The sequence below is a fragment of the Euprymna scolopes genome, chromosome 46 (assembly GCF_053919585.1).
Source record: "Euprymna scolopes isolate OS-2025 chromosome 46, ASM5391958v1, whole genome shotgun sequence".
Taxonomy (NCBI): domain Eukaryota; kingdom Metazoa; phylum Mollusca; class Cephalopoda; order Sepiida; family Sepiolidae; genus Euprymna; species Euprymna scolopes.
In genome coordinates this window covers 73,962,402-73,983,230 of record NC_136527.1, presented here as the reverse complement: position 1 = coordinate 73,983,230, position 20,829 = coordinate 73,962,402, and the positions used below count along the sequence as shown (strand labels likewise).

Genomic DNA, 20,829 nt, shown 5'->3' with positions numbered 1-20,829 from the left:
CAGTAAATGTCTGTGGAGATTCCAAATGTTAATAAATACCACTGCTTCCGCAGACATTTACTGGTCCGCATCATACTCTAAGCCATAGGCATCTTTCCGTTTTAATAGTTTCTACTTCCTGTCTCGATTAAAGGGAAGTAAACGATCTGCCATGTTAAACTCTTCAGCACTTGTATAGTTTAATCAAGACATAAAAAAAATGAAAATATCGAAAAAATGGTTATATTGTACGTATCAGTTTTGGATTGAAGATCTCAAAAAAAAAAATTTCACTTAATTTGATCGAGTAGTTTTTTTTTTTTTTTTACAGCAGAAAAACACGTTTTTATGAGAGCGCGTTCAAGTCAGACATCTTTGAATTTTTTAAATTTTTGTTTGGAGTTTAGAACACACCACGGGGAGATAACTCTAGTTAAAGCGCCGACACTCCCTCCCCATCTTTAATTCTAACTTTTCTTCCTAAAAATTTAACCTTTTGCTCGGTATCATAAATTGTTTTTTTTTTCAATGTAAAAACAAAAAAAAACTACTTGATGAAATTAAGTGGAAAATTTTTTTTCGGAGAACTTCATTCTATAACGGATACATACAATTTAAACTTTCTTTCGATATTTTCATTTTTTTTAATGTCTTGATTAAACTGTACAAGTACCAAATTTTTAAATTTCGGTTAGAAACACATGGAGGACTAAGGTAATATAGAGATAGATAATTAGTAGGAATACGAAAACAGAAATTCGAAAAATAGGGGGAGTCATATTTCAGGGCAATTGGAAAATGATTAAACAAAATAAACATGAGGATAGATTGCTTGGTATCGTAAATAACAAATCGAAAGCTGTTCATTTATGTATTAATCAGTTTTTTATCGTCTGATGAGTTGCCATTCTGGAATATGTTTGAATAACAAAGTTTGAAATTGTCCAAATGGTGCCTAAACAATTGTAGTAAAAAAAAAAAAAAAAAAAAAAAAATCAAATAAATTTCTATCAAATATTATCAAAAAAATAAAAATCAGTAAAAATATGATTAACATAATTTTGAAAATTTTTTTTTTTTTTTTTAAATTTCATATATTTTCAAATTATAAAATCTAAATTATTTTTAATATTTTTAATCTATAAACTTAAGTTGGGTTCTTTTTTTTTTCCTGCTTTGATATTGATAATAAAAGCCTATATTTTCGATTCCAAATGTTCTTAAAACAAACCATAATATACACAGTCATGGATATGCGAGCAACTACATGAAGATTAACTAATTTGCATATTTGAAAAGCAAGCGTTAATTACTTAAATCTTATTAGAGGATTGAGTATATATATATATATATATATATATATATATATATATATATATATATATATATAGTTTTAAAGATATTAAAAAAACTTTCAAGATATATATATATATATATATATATATATAATCTTGGAAGTTTATCCTTCATTGGAACATTATTTTGTCAGTAAGTCAATCAATCTCTTGTATCGCTGAATAGTTTTACTTACATAAACAAACAATAGTACCTATGTTCTTAAAGGGAGATTTTTTATATATATATATTTAATCTGTTTTGGGAGGCGGAGATCCGGCATTCGGACAACATGACCAGTCCATCTGAGCTGGCGTTGAGCAACAGTAGCGGTGATAGTGGGAATGTCAGCCTCACTCAGGACGATTTTCTACTCTCAGCTTGTTGAGGGAAAGCGTGCCCAGGGTGGCCAAAAGATGAGGTATAAGGACAACATCAAAGCAAATCTAAAGCGGTTTCACATGGACCTTGAGACATGGGAGGACGTGGCTGGGAGCAGGTTGGCATGGAGGAGCGCTGTCCACGAAGGTGCTGCGCTTTATAGTAGTGACCTAAATCAAGCTGCTGAGTATAAACACAAGCACAGAAAGGACAGATTATCAACCAGACACACCCAATCCCACCCCACCACCACTACCTTTATCTGCCCAAATTGCACAAGACAAATTGTGTCTAGGATTGGGCTCTATGCTCACCTGAGGACTCACAGAAGCCACAACGGAGGACAGTCTTACTCGGACACGAGTGACCGCCGATGATGATGTATATTTAAATAAGGGGGTAGTCACCAACAATGTGTATTTTTTTAACATTATTTTATTATTCCGTGTCTTGGTTTTTCATTGAAAATATGTTTAGACCATTCTAATAATGTCTTTAAGTCATTGAAATCGTTTTTAACGTGTTTCAGACGTTCTGTGAAGCATCCTCTTATATGTATATATATATATATATATATATAAAGAGAGAGAGAGAGATGTGATATGTTTTTGAATAAATTCAATTATTTACGAAAGTGTATTGCCTGTTCTACAAGTATTTTAATGGGGAATACTCTGACGAACTACAAGCACTTGTACCCCCTCGACGTGAATACCCCTGACAAACCCGACAAGCAGCTAAATCCCACCCCTTTAGAGATCCCTAGATGTAAGAAAGCCTTCTACTCCAATAGTTTCTTCCTCAGAACTGCTAGACTTTGGAACTCCCTTCCGGGATTCTGCTTTCCCAACTATACTGATATGCAGAAGTTCTAGTGTAATGTGAACAAACATCTTTCTACTCATCTCCCTTCATAATACCCCAGCAACATGTACTCAATAGTAGCCCCCTACTTCAAAGTGGCACTGTCTTGTTTGAGGTGAAAATTGAATTTTAAAAAAAAGTGTGTTACATGTCGCAGTCACAGTTTAATGAATCGTCAATGATTAAAATTGTGAAACAAAAATAAAAACACACAATAAATAAAAGATTTTAATGAAATAAAGTTGTCTCTCTTCTCATACCTGTAAAGCAGAAACATCAAATAAGGATAATACTTTGGGGTAATGTCCAGTTTCTTCGGCCAATGTTTGCGTCAACGCATGAAACAGTTCATGTGCATCCTGAAAGAGTAAAAGATATATATATATATATATATATATATATAAAATTTTTGTGATTCAATGAATTTTAAAAATTTATGACGTGAAATGTTTGAGTTTCATATCAAAAATTTTTATTATTCTATGTAAGACAAAGAATATATTAGAAATATTTCTAATGTATTCTTTGTCTTACATAGAATAATAAAAATCTTTGATATGAAACTCAAACATTTCACGTCATAAATTTTTGAAATTCATTGAATCACAAAAATTTGATTCATTTGCTCTATGTTGCATATCGAGCAATTTTTATTTAGATAGGATAGTATTTATAGAATATTACTGCCAGTAATATTTTGTAAACCTTATAATCACAGGTTTCCATACCAGCTGATTGTTGGATAATTTTATTCTGAAGTGTATATATATATATATATTATATATATATATATATATAGTAATTTATAAAATATATACGGCGATTAAGCTACACTGAATATTCGGCGTTTCATCCACTCTAGGACTCCTCAGGCTTATGCGCATAAGCCTGAAGAGTCCTAGAGTGGATGAAACGCCGAATATTCAATGTAGCTTAATCTCCATATATATTTTATAAATTACTAACTAGCTCTACCTACGTATTGAGCACTTTTGAAGTAAATACTTAAAGTTTACGCATAAATCTATACTTTCGTATATTAATTTTATGCGAGTAAATTAAGTAGTTATATATATATTTTTTTTTTTTTCTGTGGAAAAAGTTGGTTTTTTTCAATTATATTTCAGTTTTTATTTACTAATCCTTAATTTATGAAGCTCAATGTAATCACAGAGCATATAACAAGCAAATGACAAAAGTTTACATGTAAATGCCAATATAATTAAAGGAATAAATTGTAAGATGGTCAATATCGTGAAATTTGAAATATAGACTTACCTTATCATGTGCTACAAAAAAATTATTTTATTTCTTCATTTCTTTTTCTCTCTTATTTTCCCTCTCTATCCTGCTCTAAGCAAGTCTGTCGACCTATTCCACAAATCCCAAAACACCATCATGAAAAGTTTCCAGAAAAAAAATACAATATTAAACTCGGATCTCCAACGTAGACCCCCATTACCATGTTTCCTTCAACATCAGAGGTCTACATTCCAACCTTCCAGTTATAGTTCCAATTATAGGAAACTAAACCAGATCTATATATATATTATTCCTTAATTGGAATTCATTTTTTGAGATGAGCATTATATATTAATTTTATTTTTATTTCGGACTATTAGTCTCATCTTTATTAGTTTTTTTTTTTTTAATCTTTTTATTGGTTCACAACGTTTCGGCCAACTTCCTCTGGCCTTCGTCAGGTGGTAACCACGACGGATAGGAACTTCGAATCTCCTAACTGCATTCTCAGCCATCACAATTTTAAAAATAAAATTAATATATAATGCTCATCTCAAAAAATGAATTCCAATTAAGGAATAATATATATATATATACACCAATCGGTACGGACCCGACTATGGAAGATCAGATAATAAAATAAACGTGGATTTATAAGATCAAAGAATCCAACCTTGATCGCCCTTCGGGGCCCGTGGCGCAGTTGATAGAGACGTTGAATCTCTACGGTTCCAGATGAGCATTGTCTGAAGATAGCGGTTTCAATCCCACCCAAAGCGTGCCAGAGGTTAATTGGTCAAAAATGTGGGGAGACGACGACAACTACGGATGGCAGTGATGGCTGAGAATGCAGTTAGGAAATTCGAAGTGCCTATCCGTTGCGGTTACCACCTGACGAAGGCCAGAGGAAGTTGGCCGAAACGTTGTGAACCAATAAAAAAAATAAATAAATAAAAATAAAAAAAAACTAATAAAGATGAGACTAATAGTCCAAAATAAAATTAAACCAGACCTATTTTTCCTAAGCAAAACTGGCATTGGACCAACTATTTCCCTTAGATGAGTTCATAATTAAAGGATATTCTAACTTAACTTTCAAATCTGACCCTCAAGATTGCCATGAGCATGGAATATGTGCCTACGTTAAAGATAGCTTTCCATGTGGTAGGGTCATGTCCAGAGAGGATCCTAACTTACCCTATATGTGCTTCCGCATTAAACTTGCTCACACTACTGCATTTATATTTGCTCTCTATCGTCCCGACAACAGCAGAGTTACTATCTTTAAAAGCATATCTAAGAAAATTGACCACATCCTGTCTGCTCATCCTTCGGCTAACATTCACATCTGTGGAGACGTTAATGTTCACAATGTGGAATGGTTAACCCACTCAAACAAGACAGTGGATGAAGGGAGGTTCTGTCACAATTTCTCTATTGCTTATGACCTCACTCAGATTGTTCACGATAGGGATAGCTGGAAATGTCTCAATTATTAAATCATTTCTTTCTGACAGGTTCATAAGAGTAGTGGTTGATGGGAAGAAATCAGAAGCTCACAGTATTAATGTTGGAGTTCCTCAGGGGTCCATCCTGGGCCCAACTCTCTTCCTAATCTATTTCAATGATCTTCCAAATCACATCCTGAGATCATTCGTAGACATTTATGCTGATGACACTATCATCTATAGCAGTACATCAAAGACCGTTAACAACTAAGTTCTCTCTGATTCTCTCTCCTCTGATCTTGAGCATGTGGTACAATGGGGAAAGGAGTGACTGGTTACTTTTAATGCATCTAAAACCAAACTTCTGTCTTTACATCATCAACATTCTGATCCCCATCTGGCATCAATTAAAATGAATGGCTCTCATCTTAAGGAGGCTCCATGTTTTGACAAGCTCCTGGGCTTGACCGTTACTCCCGATCTGAAATGGAACACATACATCAAACCTGTAAGGTCGCTAGAAAAACGGTAGGATCTTTAGAACTGCACACCTGACTATAATATGGTCATCTTCAAATCCAACATAAACAAATTCTTGATGAGCCGTTCCTCTTAAGTAATCCAATTTACTAAATTTCCACTAATAATTATTACGACATTGTCCCATTGACCACTGTACGCTTATTAACCCTTATCCTCGAGTGGCCTCCAGGCCTTGATAGATGGTGACTCCTTTGTAAAAAAAAAAAAGATGAGGAATAAAAGTTATATATAACTTTATTATATCATCAGAACAATAAGGCAAAGTTAAGGGGGAAATTAAGAAAAAAAAAAATCTCTTTAGGTCATGGCATTTCGAAGCTAAATGCTTCTCATCAGAAGAGGGAAAGAGCAAGAATTATACAAAATGCAAATACAGAAAAAACTGGCTTAATGATATGAAATGAGGATGAAGAAATAAAATAATTAAAACTAGTTACAACATCCACGGGTAAAACGGTAGAATATATGCAGGTAAAAGAAGAAATTTATGCTAGTATATCTATAAAAGTGAACGTGTGTCTTTGTACATTTCCCTACGCAATAATTCTGTCAATTTTAAGTCTACAGACTCGAAATTTGATATACAGGGTACTGAGATTTGGGAAAATCTTTGTGATCGGTTTTTGGCCGGAAATTTGGCTGTTAAGGGGTCAAAGTTCAACGATTGGACCTTTGAGAACTCTACCAAACTCCTCTGCCAATTTTTGGTCTAAACCCTTGAAATTTTAGATATAGGTTCCTTGGATATGGATCTAACTTAATAAATTAATTTGAGCCCCAAACAATAAATGTTAAGGGGTCATAATAGGGTTCAAAGTTTTAAAAAATTGACCGCTTTTTTTTCTTTTTTTTTTTGCTCAACATACACCTCCACACACCTGGGCAACGCCGGGCTAAAATGCTAGCATAATAATAAAAGGATAAAAAAATCCAACAATATGAATTTAAAATGGAAACGAAATGATGATTCATCAGTTCAGTAACTGTTTTCAAATATGAAATAGATCATGTTTCTAAATATATATCCTTCCAGCTTGCAGTTAGTGTTAGGTATTAAAGATAGAAATATGGATCTATAAAATTTAGGTTTCTATTTTTTTTTTAGTCTTGTCCTAAAAAAAATACTAAAACTATAAAATTTAGGCTTCTATTTTGTTTTTAGTCTTTTTCTAAAAAAAAAAAAAAAAAAATACTAAAACTATAAAATTTAGGTTTCTATTTTTTTTTTAGTCTTGTCCTAAAAAAAATACTAAAACTATAAAATTTAGGCTTCTATTTTGTTTTTAGTCTTTTTCTAAAAAAAAAAAAAAAAAAATACTAAAACTATAAAATTTAGGTTTCTATTTTTTTTTTAGTCTTGTCCTAAAAAAAATACTAAAACTATAAAATTTAGGCTTCTATTTTGTTTTTAGTCTTTTTCTAAAAAAAAAAAAAAAAAAAAAATACTAAAACTATAAAATTTAGGTTTCTATTTTTTTTTTAGTCTTGTCCTAAAAAAAATACTAAAACTATAAAATTTAGGCTTCTATTTTGTTTTTAGTCTTTTTCTAAAAAAAAAAAAAAAAAAATACTAAAACTATAAAATTTAGGTTTCTATTTTTTTTTTAGTCTTGTCCTAAAAAAAATACTAAAACTATAAAATTTAGGTTTCTATTTTTTTTTTAGTCTTGTCCTAAAAAAAATACTAAAACTATAAAATTTAGGCTTCTATTTTGTTTTTAGTCTTTTTCTAAAAAAAAAAAAAAAAAATACTAAAACTATAAAATTTAGGTTTCTATTTTTTTTTTAGTCTTGTCCTAAAAAAAATACTAAAACTATAAAATTTAGGCTTCTATTTTGTTTTTAGTCTTTTTCTAAAAAAAAAAAATACTAAAACTATAAAATTTAGGTTTCTATTTTTTTTTTAGTCTTGTCCTAAAAAAAATACTAAAACTATAAAATTTAGGCTTCTATTTTGTTTTTAGTCTTTTTCTAAAAAAAAAAAAAAAAAATACTAAAACTATAAAATCTAGGTTTCTATTTTTTTTTTAGTCTTGTCCTAAAAAAAATACTAAAACTATAAAATTTAGGCTTCTATTTTGTTTTTAGTCTTTTTCTAAAAAAAAAAAAAAAAAAATACTAAAACTATAAAATTTAGGTTTCTATTTTTTTTTTAGTCTTGTCCTAAAAAAAATACTAAAACTATAAAATTTAGGCTTCTATTTTGTTTTTAGTCTTTTTCTAAAAAAAAAAAAAAAAAAATACTAAAACTATAAAATCTAGGTTTCTATTTTTTTTTTAGTCTTGTCCTAAAAAAAATACTAAAACTATAAAATTTAGGCTTCTATTTTGTTTTTAGTCTTTTTCTAAAAAAAAAAAAAAAAAAATACTAAAACTATAAAATTTAGGTTTCTATTTTTTTTTTAGTCTTGTCCTAAAAAAAATACTAAAACTATAAAATTTAGGCTTCTATTTTGTTTTTAGTCTTTTTCTAAAAAAAAAAAAAAAAAATACTAAAACTATAAAATCTAGGTTTCTATTTTTTTTTTAGTCTTGTCCTAAAAAAAATACTAAAACTATAAAATTTAGGCTTCTATTTTTTTTTTTTTAGTCTTGTCCTAAAAAAAATACTAAAACTATAAAATTTAGGTTTTTATTTTTTTTTTTAGTCTTGTCCAAAAAAAAATACTAAAACTATAAAATTTAGGTTTCTATTTTTTTTTTTTAGACTTGTCCTAAAAAAAATACTAAAACTATAAAATTTAAGCTTCTATTTTTTTTTTAGTCTTGTCCTAAAAAAAATACTAAAACTTTAAAATTTAGGCTTCTATTTTTTTTTAGTCTTGTCCTAAAAAAAAAAAAAAAAAAAAAAAAAATACTAAAACTAAAATTTTAGCTTCTATTTTATTTTTTAGTCTTGTCTAAAAAAGAAACAAAATACTGGTAGAAACCCAGACAATAAAGGACACGCGAGTGAAAAAAAAGAATTTAACCAACATGGTATTGACATAAAAATCATTTTAGATTTTCACATCAAACGGGTGTAAAAAAAACAGGAATGCAATCGAATCGACTAAAAGAAAAAATTAAAAAACAAGAATTAAAAAACAAGAATTAAAAAAAAAAAATTAAAAAAAAAAAATTAAAAAACAAGAATTAAAAAACAAGAATTAAAAAAAAAAAAATTAAAAAAAAAAAATTAAAAAAAAAAAATTAAAAAAAAAAATTAAAAAAAAAAAATTAAAAAAAAGAATTAAAAAAAAAGAATTAAAAAAAAAGAATTAAAAAAAAAGAATTAAAAAAAAAGAATTAAAAAAAAAGAATTAAAAAAAAAGAATTAAAAAAAAAGAATTAAAAAAAAGAATTAAAAAAAAGAATTAAAAAAAAAGAATTAAAAAAAAAGAATTAAAAAAAAAGAATTAAAAAAAAAGAATTAAAAAAAAAGAATTAAAAAAAAGAATTAAAAAAAAAGAATTAAAAAAAAAGAATTAAAAAAAAAGAATTAAAAAAAAAGAATTAAAAAAAAAAGAATTAAAAAAAAAGAATTAAAAAAAAAGAATTAAAAAAAAGAATTAAAAAAAAGAATTAAAAAAAAGAATTAAAAAAAAGAATTAAAAAAAAGAATTAAAAAAAAGAATTAAAAAAAGATTTTAAAAAAAGAATTAAAAAAAAGAATTAAAAAAAGAATTAAAAAAAAGTATTAAAAAAAGAATTAAAAAAAAAGAATTAAAAAAAAATTGAATTAAAACTAAAAAGTTGCAAATATTTTCAATGGTGAAGAAATTTGTCTTTTTGTTCTGATAGAAATGAAACGTGAAATTCTGTTCCTTCACAACAGAAAATAAGGAGAGAATAGAATCGGACCTGCTCATCATCCGGAATAACCCAACGAGCTCGCAGGGCGTTGAGAACTTCAGTTGGACAGAAAGTGTCTCGATCGTGGATTGTCTTGTTGGTGAGAACTGAAAGGAAAAAATAAAAATAAAATACTCGATTAACAAAAAAAGATTACTTTCTCAAAAAGGTTTGATTTTTCAAGGGAGGTAATCGTAATATATATATATTAATAGGTTAGCATGTGTGTTATTTATTTTGTGTGTCACGTTTACATCCGAGTGTCATTTAATTGTTATGAACTTCTATTTCTTGTAATAAATAATTTTACCATCAACTACTGCTCTTATGAATGCCAGAAAGAAATGATTTAATGATTGAGAAGACATTTCGAAGTGAAATGAGGCACAAATGATTATGAATATTATTTTCCCCGAATTTAGTTTTTGGTTTCTTTTTACTTCAAAGTTCTCACAATTAAAAGGGCACCCGTCCTGGGGCTAACACTTGATCTCCAAGTTCCATCATTTCATAAAGGGAGGTAATTCTAATCTGTATATGGTACTTGTACAGTTTAATCAAGACATTAAAAAATGAAAATATCGAGAAAAGTTTTAAAAAATTTCACTTAATTTCATCAAGTAGTTTTTGTTTTGAAGCGAAAAAACAATTTCTCATGATACCGAGCAAAAGGTTTTAGTTTTAGGAAGAAAAGCTAGTATCAAAGTTGGGGAGGGAGTGTCGGCGCTTTACATGGAGTCATCTCTCCGTGACGTTTATAAACTCCAAACAAAAATTAAAAAAAAAAAAAAAATCAAAGATGTCTGCCTTTAACGTACTCTCATAAAAACATGTTTTTCCGCCGTCAAAAAAAAAAAAAAAAAAAAAAACTACTCGATCAAATTAAGCGAAATTTTTTTTCGGAGATCTTCAGTTCAAAACGGATATGTACAATATAACCTTTTTTCGATATTTTCATTTTTTTATGTCTTGATTAAACTGTACAAGTACCTTGTATATTAATAGAATAGCTGTGTATTATTTATTCATTTTGTGTGTCACGCTTATATCCGAGTGACTATCGTTTAATTGTTAGGGACTTCCATTTCTTGTAATAAATAATTTGACCAAGAATCCTTCATAAGTTTTGGTTTCAATTTCGATTATCAAGTCATTTATTTTTTTATAAATAATTTTACCAAGAATTCTTCATAAATTTTGGTTTCAGTTTCGATTATAGCTGATGGTACTTATCTATTTTTTTTTTTTTTTATAATTTTACCAAGAATTCTTCATAAGATTTCATTTCGGTTTCAATTATAGCTGATGGCACACCAGTAATCTAGTTTTTTTATAAATAATTTTATCAAGAATTCTTCATAAGTTTTGGTTGCGGTTTCGATTATCAAGTCATTTATTTTTTTATAAATAATTTTACCAAGAATTCTTCATAAGTTTTGGTTGCGGTTTCGATTATAGCTGAAGGAACTTAAGTTTATATATACATACATACATGATGATTGCAACGTCTTGTCAGACGAGTGCCACTCCCTCAGACATTTAAAATCCATGAGCCCAAATGTCTGAGGGAGTATCTATACAAATATGATGTTAAAGAGTCTTAGCTTTGTACGACAGCTAAGTCTCTCTCTCGGTTCAAAATGTTGAGATCCAGCAACAAGCAAGAGCAAGATAGCCAGCAACAAATTAAACTGCAGACCAACTTAATGCGGGTACTGGTCTCCCGCTTTATGGTTTTTTAAATCAGAGATTTGCTTCTCCTAGAAAGGTTGCTTTCACCACGGCTTACGGGAGCCCTCTCTACCTCAATACAAATATACACGGTGCTAGTTGGCCGTTGACCCAGAAAAAGAGTTCATTCGCCTTTTGGAAGGTCTTGTTTTTAATCCTTCAGGGAAACTAGCCGCCCTCCTCACCAAACAAGTCTGGTGGGGGAACCAGTTTAGTCGCCGGTGACCCGACCATGAGGCAGATAATACTGGGTTACATGGTACCAGTAGCATATGACATGACCTGACATATATATACACACATACATACACACTCATAAGTTTTGGTTTCGATTCAAGCTGATGCAATCAAGTCACATGGATATAGTTTTTTTATTTTTTAAATCGCAACTTTATAGTATATAAAAACTTAATATTCTATCGATTTTTTTTATATATTATAAAGTTTTTGTCCTAAAAAAATACTAAAACTATAAAATTTAGGCTTCTATTTTTTTTTTAGTCTTGTCCGAAAAAAAAAAAATACTAAAACTATAAAATTTAGGCTTCTATTTTTTTTTTAGTCTTGTCCTAAAAAAAATACTAAAACTATAAAATTTAGGCTTCTATTTTTTTTAGTCTTGTCCTAAAAAAATACTAAAACTATAAAATTTAAGCTTCTATTTTTTTTTAGTCTTGTCCTAAAAAAATACTAAAACTATAAAATTTAAGCTTCTATTTTTTTTTAGTCTTGTCCCAAAAAAAATACTAAACTATAAAATTTAAGCTTCTATTTTTTTTTAGTCTTGTCCCAAAAAAAATACTAAACTATAAAATTTAAGCTTCTATTTTTTTTTAGTCTTGTCCTAAAAAAATACTAAACTATAAAATTTAAGCTTCTATTTTTTTTTAGTCTTGTCCCAAAAAAAATACTAAACTATAAAATTTAAGCTTCTATTTTTTTTTAGTCTTGTCCTAAAAAAATACTAAAACTATAAAATTTAAGCTTCTATTTTTTTTTAGTCTTGTCCTAAAAAAATACTAAAACTATAAAATTTAAGCTTCTATTTTTTTTTAGTCTTGTCCCAAAAAAAATACTAAACTATAAAATTTAAGCTTCTATTTTTTTTTAGTCTTGTCCTAAAAAAATACTAAAACTATAAAATTTAAGCTTCTATTTTTTTTTAGTCTTGTCCTAAAAAAATACTAAAACTATAAAATTTAAGCTTCTATTTTTTTTTTAGTCTTGTCCCAAAAAAAATACTAAACTATAAAATTTAAGCTTCTATTTTTTTTTAGTCTTGTCCTAAAAAAATACTAAAACTATAAAATTTAGGCTTCTATTTTTTTTTTAGTCTTGTCCTAAAAAAAATACTAAACTATAAAATTTAAGCTTTTATTTTTTAGTCTTGTCCTAAAAAAATAAATAAAATACTGGTAGAAACCCAGACAATATCATGCGAGTGAAAAAAAGAATTTAACCAACATGGTATAGATGTAAAAATAATTTTAGATTTTCACATCAAACGGATGTCAAAAAACAGGAATGCAATGAATCGACTAAAAAAAAAGAATTAAAAAAAAACGAAATAACCCTGCTTCAATATTAAAATTTAAAAAAAAAAAAAGACATCTCCCACCACGATTCGAACCCAAAACCTTTAGATAATGAGGCAGCGCTCTAAGCAACTGAGCTAAGATGACATCCACGAAATTAGATCGTTTTTTTTTAATCTTTAAACTAGATCAGGTTCCGACGTCATTTGTGCATGTGTAGAACCGAACTCGTCATGAGAGGACGGTTTTTGCTGACCCCTCCCCTCCCCTGTAGAAAACTGCTTATTAAATTAATGTTTTTGGCCAATTTTTCGATATTTGTCAGGCAAAGGTTGGAAGTTTAAAATGATACCGATCTGGCCAAAAATTTGTGACCCATGTCGAAAGTTTTCGCGAGACATACAAACACACATACATACACACATTTTCGCTTTTATATATATAGACTGGGTGGGGGTAATCAAAACATAAGAATAAGCGAAGTAAAAAAAAACATAACTAAACTACAAAAACAAAAAAACGAAAACGAACGTTAAAACTTCTTGTACCCAGCGTTTCCCAGGTGTTTAGAGGTGTGTGTGCTATGGTGTGGGGGAGGGTGGTACCCTCCCCCACGCCCGAGCACACACACCTCTAAACATAATAAGCAAAGTTAATATTTTTAAATATTAAATAAAAATTAAATATTATATACAAAAAAAAGTTAAAACTTATATAAAAAAAAAAAACTAACGTAAGGCAAACGAACGATGTTAAATGTAAAAAGAAGTGAATTCGTCATAAGAGGGTTTTTGCTGACCCCCACCCCTGTAGAAAATTGCCGATTTCAGGGTGAAAAAAAATTACATTTTTGGCCAATTTTTCGATATTTGTCGAGCGAAGGATGGGGCTTTCATACGAGACCAAATTTGTGAATTTTTGTTCTGTCTGTCGAAAGTTTTTAGACATACAAACACACATACATACATACAAACACACACACATACATTTTCGCTTTTATATTTATAGATTAGAAAAAAAAAATGTTAAGCGTCACGTGTTACATCGACATAACTTTATGAAAATTTAATGTAAAAATGATTAACAACAGAAGCTCAGAGCGTCAATTATTTTGAAATACATATATGTATCAATCATAAAAAATATAATTAAACATACTACTATGTTATTTATTAGTAAAAATAAATGCCTGAAAAATAAGCAGTTCTGTCATTTTTCGACTTTAATAAATAGCCGATGTTTATAACCCAGCACAGAAAACACAGATAAGATCAGAATTGGAATTTTTTAATTTTTTTTGTAGTTTAGGGTGTTGTCTTTCAAAAAAAAAAAAATAATAATAATGTTGGAAAATATTGGATTTAAAATTTTACAATTTTGGACCACTTTCCAGGGAATTCACCATACACACACATATACACACACATACTAGCAGGCCACCTGATATTGCTCGATCGTAAAATACCATTAAATATATTTTTCGACTTTAATAAATAGCCGATGTTTATAACCCCAACAGACAAGATCAGAATTGGAATTTTGTATTTTTATTTGTAGTTTAAAAATCATAATGAAGAAAAAATAGCTTTTTTTTTTTTTTTTTTTTTTTGCTATTATTTTGTTTGCAGTAATATACTAACTTATAATCAGAAAGGATTTTTCCTTAGGGGTTTTATTAAAGAATAAGAAAAGAATATTTTATTAAAGAATTAGAAAAAATTATTTTATTAAAGAATTAGAAAAAATTATTTTATTAAAGAATTAGAAAAAATTATTTTATTAAAGAATTAGAAAAAATTATTTTATTAAAGAATTAGAAAAAATTATTTTATTAAAGAATTAGAAAAAATTATTTTATTAAAGAATTAGAAAAAATTATTTTATTAAAGAATTAGAAAAAATTATTTTATTAAAGAATTAGAAAAAATTATTTTATTAAAGAATTAGAAAAAATTATTTTATTAAAGAATTAGAAAAAATTATTTTATTAAAGAATTAGAAAAAATTATTTTATTAAAGAATTAGAAAAAATTATTTTATTAAAGAATTAGAAAAAATTATTTTATTAAAGAATTAGAAAAAATTATTTTATTAAAGAATTAGAAAAAAATATTTTATTAAAGAATTAGAAAAAAATTATTTTATTAAAGAATTAGAAAAAAATATTTTATTAAAGAATTAGAAAAAAATATTTTATTAAAGAATTAGAAAAAAATATTTTATTAAAGAATTAGAAAAAAATATTTTATTAAAGAATTAGAAAAAAATATTTTATTAAAGAATTAGAAAAAAAATATTTTATTAAATTAGAAAAAAAATATTTTATTAAATTAGAAAAAAAATATTTTATTAAAGAATTAGAAAAAAAAATGTTATTAAAGAATTAGAAAAAATATATTATTTTATTAAAGAATTAGAAAAATATATTATTTTATTAAAGAATTAGAAAAAATATATTATTTTATTAAAGAATAAGAAAAAAAATTTTATTAAAGAATTAGAAAAAAAAATAATTGTCACATGTGTTACATTGACACAAGGCTAACTTTATGAAAATTTAATGTCTTTCAGAAAAAACATAATAATGTTGAAAAATATTGGATTAAAAATTTTCCAATTTTGGACCACTTTCCAGGGAATTCACCATATACATACATATCTCACAACTGATGCAATTCTTTATCTATATAAAAGCCAAGTACGTCCAAGGATGGAATACTGTTGCCATATCTGGGCAGGAGCTGCTAAAAACAGCCTATCCTGCCTTGACAGAGTACAAAATAGACTTCGTGGCTTAGTGGGGAATGCCCTTTTCTCTACCCTGCAACCTCTCTCCCACAGAAGAGACGTTGCGAGCCTATCCTTGTTTGTTTTATCATTACTTCCATGGCAGGTGCTCGTCTGAACTCCAATCTCTGGTCCCCCCTCGCCAATCTTTTACGAAAAACACCCGTCTAGCTAAATCCACTGTGAAAAATTTCCCCCACTCTATATCTGTGCCTAAATCAAAACGCGGATTCCATGAACAAAGCTTCTTTCTTAGAACAGCACGCCTGTGGAACTCTGTTCCGTCTGCCTGCTTCCCACCGGACTACAACTTGGATGTCTTTAAGTCCAACGTTAACAAATTCCTAACGAACCGCCCCCCCTTAAGTAAACACTTCATCAAATCTCCACACTAACGTAATGTACTTGCAATAACCCTTATCCCTGAGTGGCTTCTGGGCCTTGATAAGTGGTGATCACTGTAAAAAAAACATATACACACACATACTAGCAGGCCACCTGATATTGCTCGATCGTAAAATACCATTAAATATATTTAATTCATGCAGATTTCGTATTTATTACTCTATTGATTATTATATTGTACCCAATATATATTTGCACATGCATAGAAGGTTCAAGTTTAGTAGACTTATGTCGGCTAAGTTTCAATTCATTTTCAATGTTGACCCCTTTAGCAGCTACTTTTTACGAGCTAAAAACCGAATTCAATTTGCTCCACGAGCCCAAATCACCTATATATGCAGATCAAAAATTGACAGTGGTTTCCGTTCTGCTAGATATACAGCAGATATGCTTACAGTTAGATCTCATAGGATTAGCGAATCGCTCGACAGAGGCAACCTTTCTAGAGCAATTGCTCTTGACATATCAAAGGCCTTTGATAGGGTATGGCATAAAGGCCTACTTCACAAGATCTCCAGCTACGGTATATCTGGAAATGTTTTCTCAATCATTAAATCATTTCTCTCTGACAGGTTCATAAGAGTAGTAGTTGATGGGCAGAAATCAGAAGCTCTCAGCATTAATGCTGGAGTCCCTTAGGGGTTCATCCTGATCTACATTAATGATCTTCCAAATCACATCCTTACATCATTCGTAGACATTTATGCTGATGACACTACCATCTATGGTAGCACATCTAAGACCGTAAACGACAAAGCTCTCTCCAATTCTTTCTCCTCTGATGTGGTACAATGGCATCAATTGAAATGAATGGCTCTCGTCTTGGGGAGGCCTCATGTTTTGACAAGCTTCTGGGCTTGACCTTTATTCTTGATCTGAAATGGAACACATACATCAAGGCCGCTGGAAAAACGGTGGGATCCTTCTATCAATCCAGTAGATATCTCACTGCTGATGCTATTCTCTATCTATATAAGAGCCAGGTACGTCAAAGGATGGAATACTGTTGCCACATCTGGGCAGAAGCTGCTAGAAAGAACTTGTCCTGCCTTGATAGGGTTCAAAATAGACTTCGTAGCCTCATAAGAGATGTCCTTTTCTCTTCCCTGCAACCTCTATCTCACAGAAGAGATGTTGCGAGTTTGTCTCTGCTTTATCGTTATTTTTATGGAAAGTGTTCGACCGAGCTTCAATCTATGGTCGCCCTTCGCCAAACTTTCACAAGAAACACTCGTCTAGCTGAAAACACTATCAATAATTCCCCCCACTCTTTATCTTTGCCTAAACCTAAATGTACATTCCATGAAAAAAGCTTCTTTCTTAGAAGTGCACGCCTGTGGAATTGTCTTCCATTTTCCTGCTTTCCAGTGACTAGAATCTGATTGTCTTCAAGTCCAACGTAAACAAGTTCTGGATGAGCCATTCCACTTAAGGTAACAAATTTACCAAAATTCCATTACTAACGATTACTATTTTTTTTTTTTAACCTTTTTTAGTATATTTGAGTTTTTTTAACTCTACTCTGTATACTTAGTGTGGCTATTTGTAGCGACCATATGTAACTGTTTACCCTTAAATAATAATAAAAATATATATATATATATATATATATATATATATATATTATATTATATTACCTTATCATAACTTGAGTTCCTTCAGTTACAATCTAAACTGAAACCAAAACTTATGAAGAATTTTTGGTAAAATTATTTATTACAAGAAATGGGAAGTCATAACAATTAAACGACAGTCACTCAGAAGAAAAAAAATGTAAGTGTGACACACAAAATAACACACAACACACGCTATTATATATATATATATATATATATATATATATATATATATATATATAGAACCACTACATATTATTACTTATAGTTTGTTTGTTTTTTTACATCCGAAATTCCATTCAGATTTCTTACAAGATATAACCTGCAACCTTCTTCAGGTATATCAACCGAAATGTTGTGAAAATCAAAAGAGAAGATGAGAACAGTAATCCGATGAATCCAAATAATATGAATAATCCTCATCTCAAAAATTTAGAAACGTAATTTCTTGCCATTGTTCTGCCGACAAACCTATTTCCTCTTTTTTCGTTAGTTTTTTTGCTCTTTTTTTTTTTTTTTACCTTTTTTGGTATATATATATATATATATATATATATATATATATATATATATATATATATATGGCGATTAATCTACACTGAATATTCTAATTAATCTACACTGAATATTCATCCACTATAGGATTCGTCAGGCTTATGCCTGACGAATCCTATAGTGGATGAAACGCCGAATATTCAGTGTAGTTTAATCGCCATATATATTTTATAAATTACTAACTAGCTCTACCTACGTATTGAGCACTTTTGAAGTAAATACTTAAAGTTTACGCATAAATCTATACTTTCGTATATTAATTTTATGTGAGTAAATTAAGTAGTTATAATATATATATATATATATATATATATAATTTCTTTTAATTGGAATTCATTATTGAGATGAGTATTATTTATATTAATTTTTATTTATTGCGGACTATTATTCTCATCTTTATTAGTGGTTTCACAACGTTTCGGCCAACTATTCCTCTGGCCTTTTTTTTTAGTATATTCGAGTTCTTCAAACTCTACTCTATATATTTTGTGTGCACGAACAGTTACTTTGACAATCAAGCAATATTAAATTCAAGTCTTCTATGAGGTTGAGAAGAAGGTTCTTATGGAAATGCTTAATTCGGATTTCAAATTATGTATTTTCAAAGAAGTTTTCGTCATAATACCTTTATTTGTTTTATTTTACTTCAACTGAAGTTCTCAGAAATCAAGGGGCCCACAACCTGGGGCTAACACTTGAACGACTAATGGTGCAGTGGTTAAGTACTTAGTAAAATCAATTCTTTTGTTCTGCCATTCTATTTTTTTTGGTTCGTTTCTGAGTGAAGGACTATATCCTATATGCTTATGATTTGGCGCCATATGCGTTGTGGACCAGAGCTTTCCTTTTGCACTCGGTTCACTGGGTATATTTGCCAGGTGGTTTGTTAGTATGTGTTCACATGTAATTTTCTAAAGTAAAATTGGTTGCGAAAACTGCACCACACACTTCGCAAGGATAAGGCTTTTCCCTTTTTGTTTTATTTTACTTCAGTCGAAGTTCTCAGAAATCAAGGGACCCACATCCTGGGCTAACACTTGAAGTCCATATGAGATACACAAATATTCGAATGTTCCATTAAAGTTCTTTATCTCTCAAGCACTGAGTTAGTAAAGAAATTGAGAACATTATTTTCCTCTCCCCAATTAACCATTTTCATACGTTGTAGTATATCTTTCATGTTGGTTTCTTGGTCTTATTGGATTCCAGGACAAGAATTTATCTAGTCTGGTGGAGTATCCAGCTTTGTGCTATCACTTGAGGTAACATCATTTGGAGAAGGTGCACCATTCCTCGTAAAAGCTAATTAGGGTTTTGCGATATTGAGGAGATCTTATTTGGGCAGCAAATACTATGTGATTTTGAATATTTGGTCAGGGTTTACTTCTATAGAAAAAATATCCTCATGCCAGGTTGTTCTGACAAACCCCTGTACAGAGAGACCTTAGCACTCGAGGATAGTGTCTAGTAGGCATTCAAGTTCTCTCCCTTCTCTTTACTTTATATATATTTCTGTGTAATCTCTATATAAATAAAATGAACTCATTTTTTCCCGTCGGATTTTGACATTAATAGGATTAAAAATCAAGATATTTCATGCAAATATAATATGCACAAACGGCAGAACAATATCTGAGGTGTGTTATAGGCTTATTATTTCTCAAATTCCTCGATAATCTTAGATTTCTATACTTTTTCTGCTGAGAAGTCACGGCCAAAATTGGTTAAGATCAATGGAAGTGGTAAAATATTTTCTCTCTAATAAATTCCTCCTCCCCCTGCCACCACTTAACACCGTTTGGGGATCGTTCACAAGGAACAGTTAAGAGAACACCGGTTTGGCTTCGTAGTTCTTTCATGTCAAGTTATTTAAAATCACTAAACTAAGCTGCAGTGCTCTGTGGCGTAGTGGTTAGCGTGCTGGACAATTCACATATTTTCACGTTCGTGCCGACCTACCGTAGTCGTTTTTTTTGTTGTTTTTTTTTTTTCCTAAACAACTGGAATGGACTTTTCTTGGTGGCCGAACTGTTAACGTTGCAGATGTTTTTTGTTTTGTTTTGGTTTTTTTTCACACTTTATTTTCCTACTTTTACTCATGACTCCGGGTTTGATCCTTCCTACTTACCTACCATAACATTTTTTAAAACTCCCCCCCCCCGTCCCGGAAACAAACCCTCGGGCAACGCCGGGTACCCCCACTAGTTCTAAATAATCACCAATTATTATTTTATCAAGGCTCAAAGCTATTCGAGGGTAAAGGATAGGGTTATATAGGTTAATTAATAGTTAATTATGATTAGGAGAGTAGAAAATGAACCTTAGACTTACTTCCGGCAACCTCATAACTCTCGCTTCCATCATTTTTGTCTTTTAGTCCTCACATTCCAGGGACAATATTTAGTGTGCACGAACATTTACTTCAAGTAATATTAACCTTAAGAAAGTTCTTATGGAAATGTTTACTTTAGATTTCACATGTTTAATTCTAAATAATAACCAATTATTGATCTATCAAGGCTAAAAGCTATTCGAGGGTAAAGGATAGGGTTATGTCGGTTAATTAATAGTTAA

At 29.5% G+C, this 20,829-nt stretch overlaps 1 protein-coding gene across 3 annotated transcripts in view; it reads right to left on the bottom strand.

Moving 5' to 3' along the window:
* Positions 1-20,829, bottom strand: part of LOC145271400 (ubiquitin carboxyl-terminal hydrolase 30-like) — an 85,761-nt gene that overhangs the window by 36,155 nt on the left and 28,777 nt on the right. For all 3 annotated transcript variants that reach the window (XM_080126934.1, XM_080126935.1, XM_080126936.1), the window contains exons 3-4: positions 9,636-9,733; positions 2,820-2,918 (exon numbers count right to left, since the gene is read on the bottom strand). In XM_080126934.1, the coding sequence (XP_079983060.1) occupies positions 2,820-2,918; positions 9,636-9,733 (197 nt within the window). The remainder of the gene's footprint in view (positions 1-2,819; positions 2,919-9,635; positions 9,734-20,829) is intronic.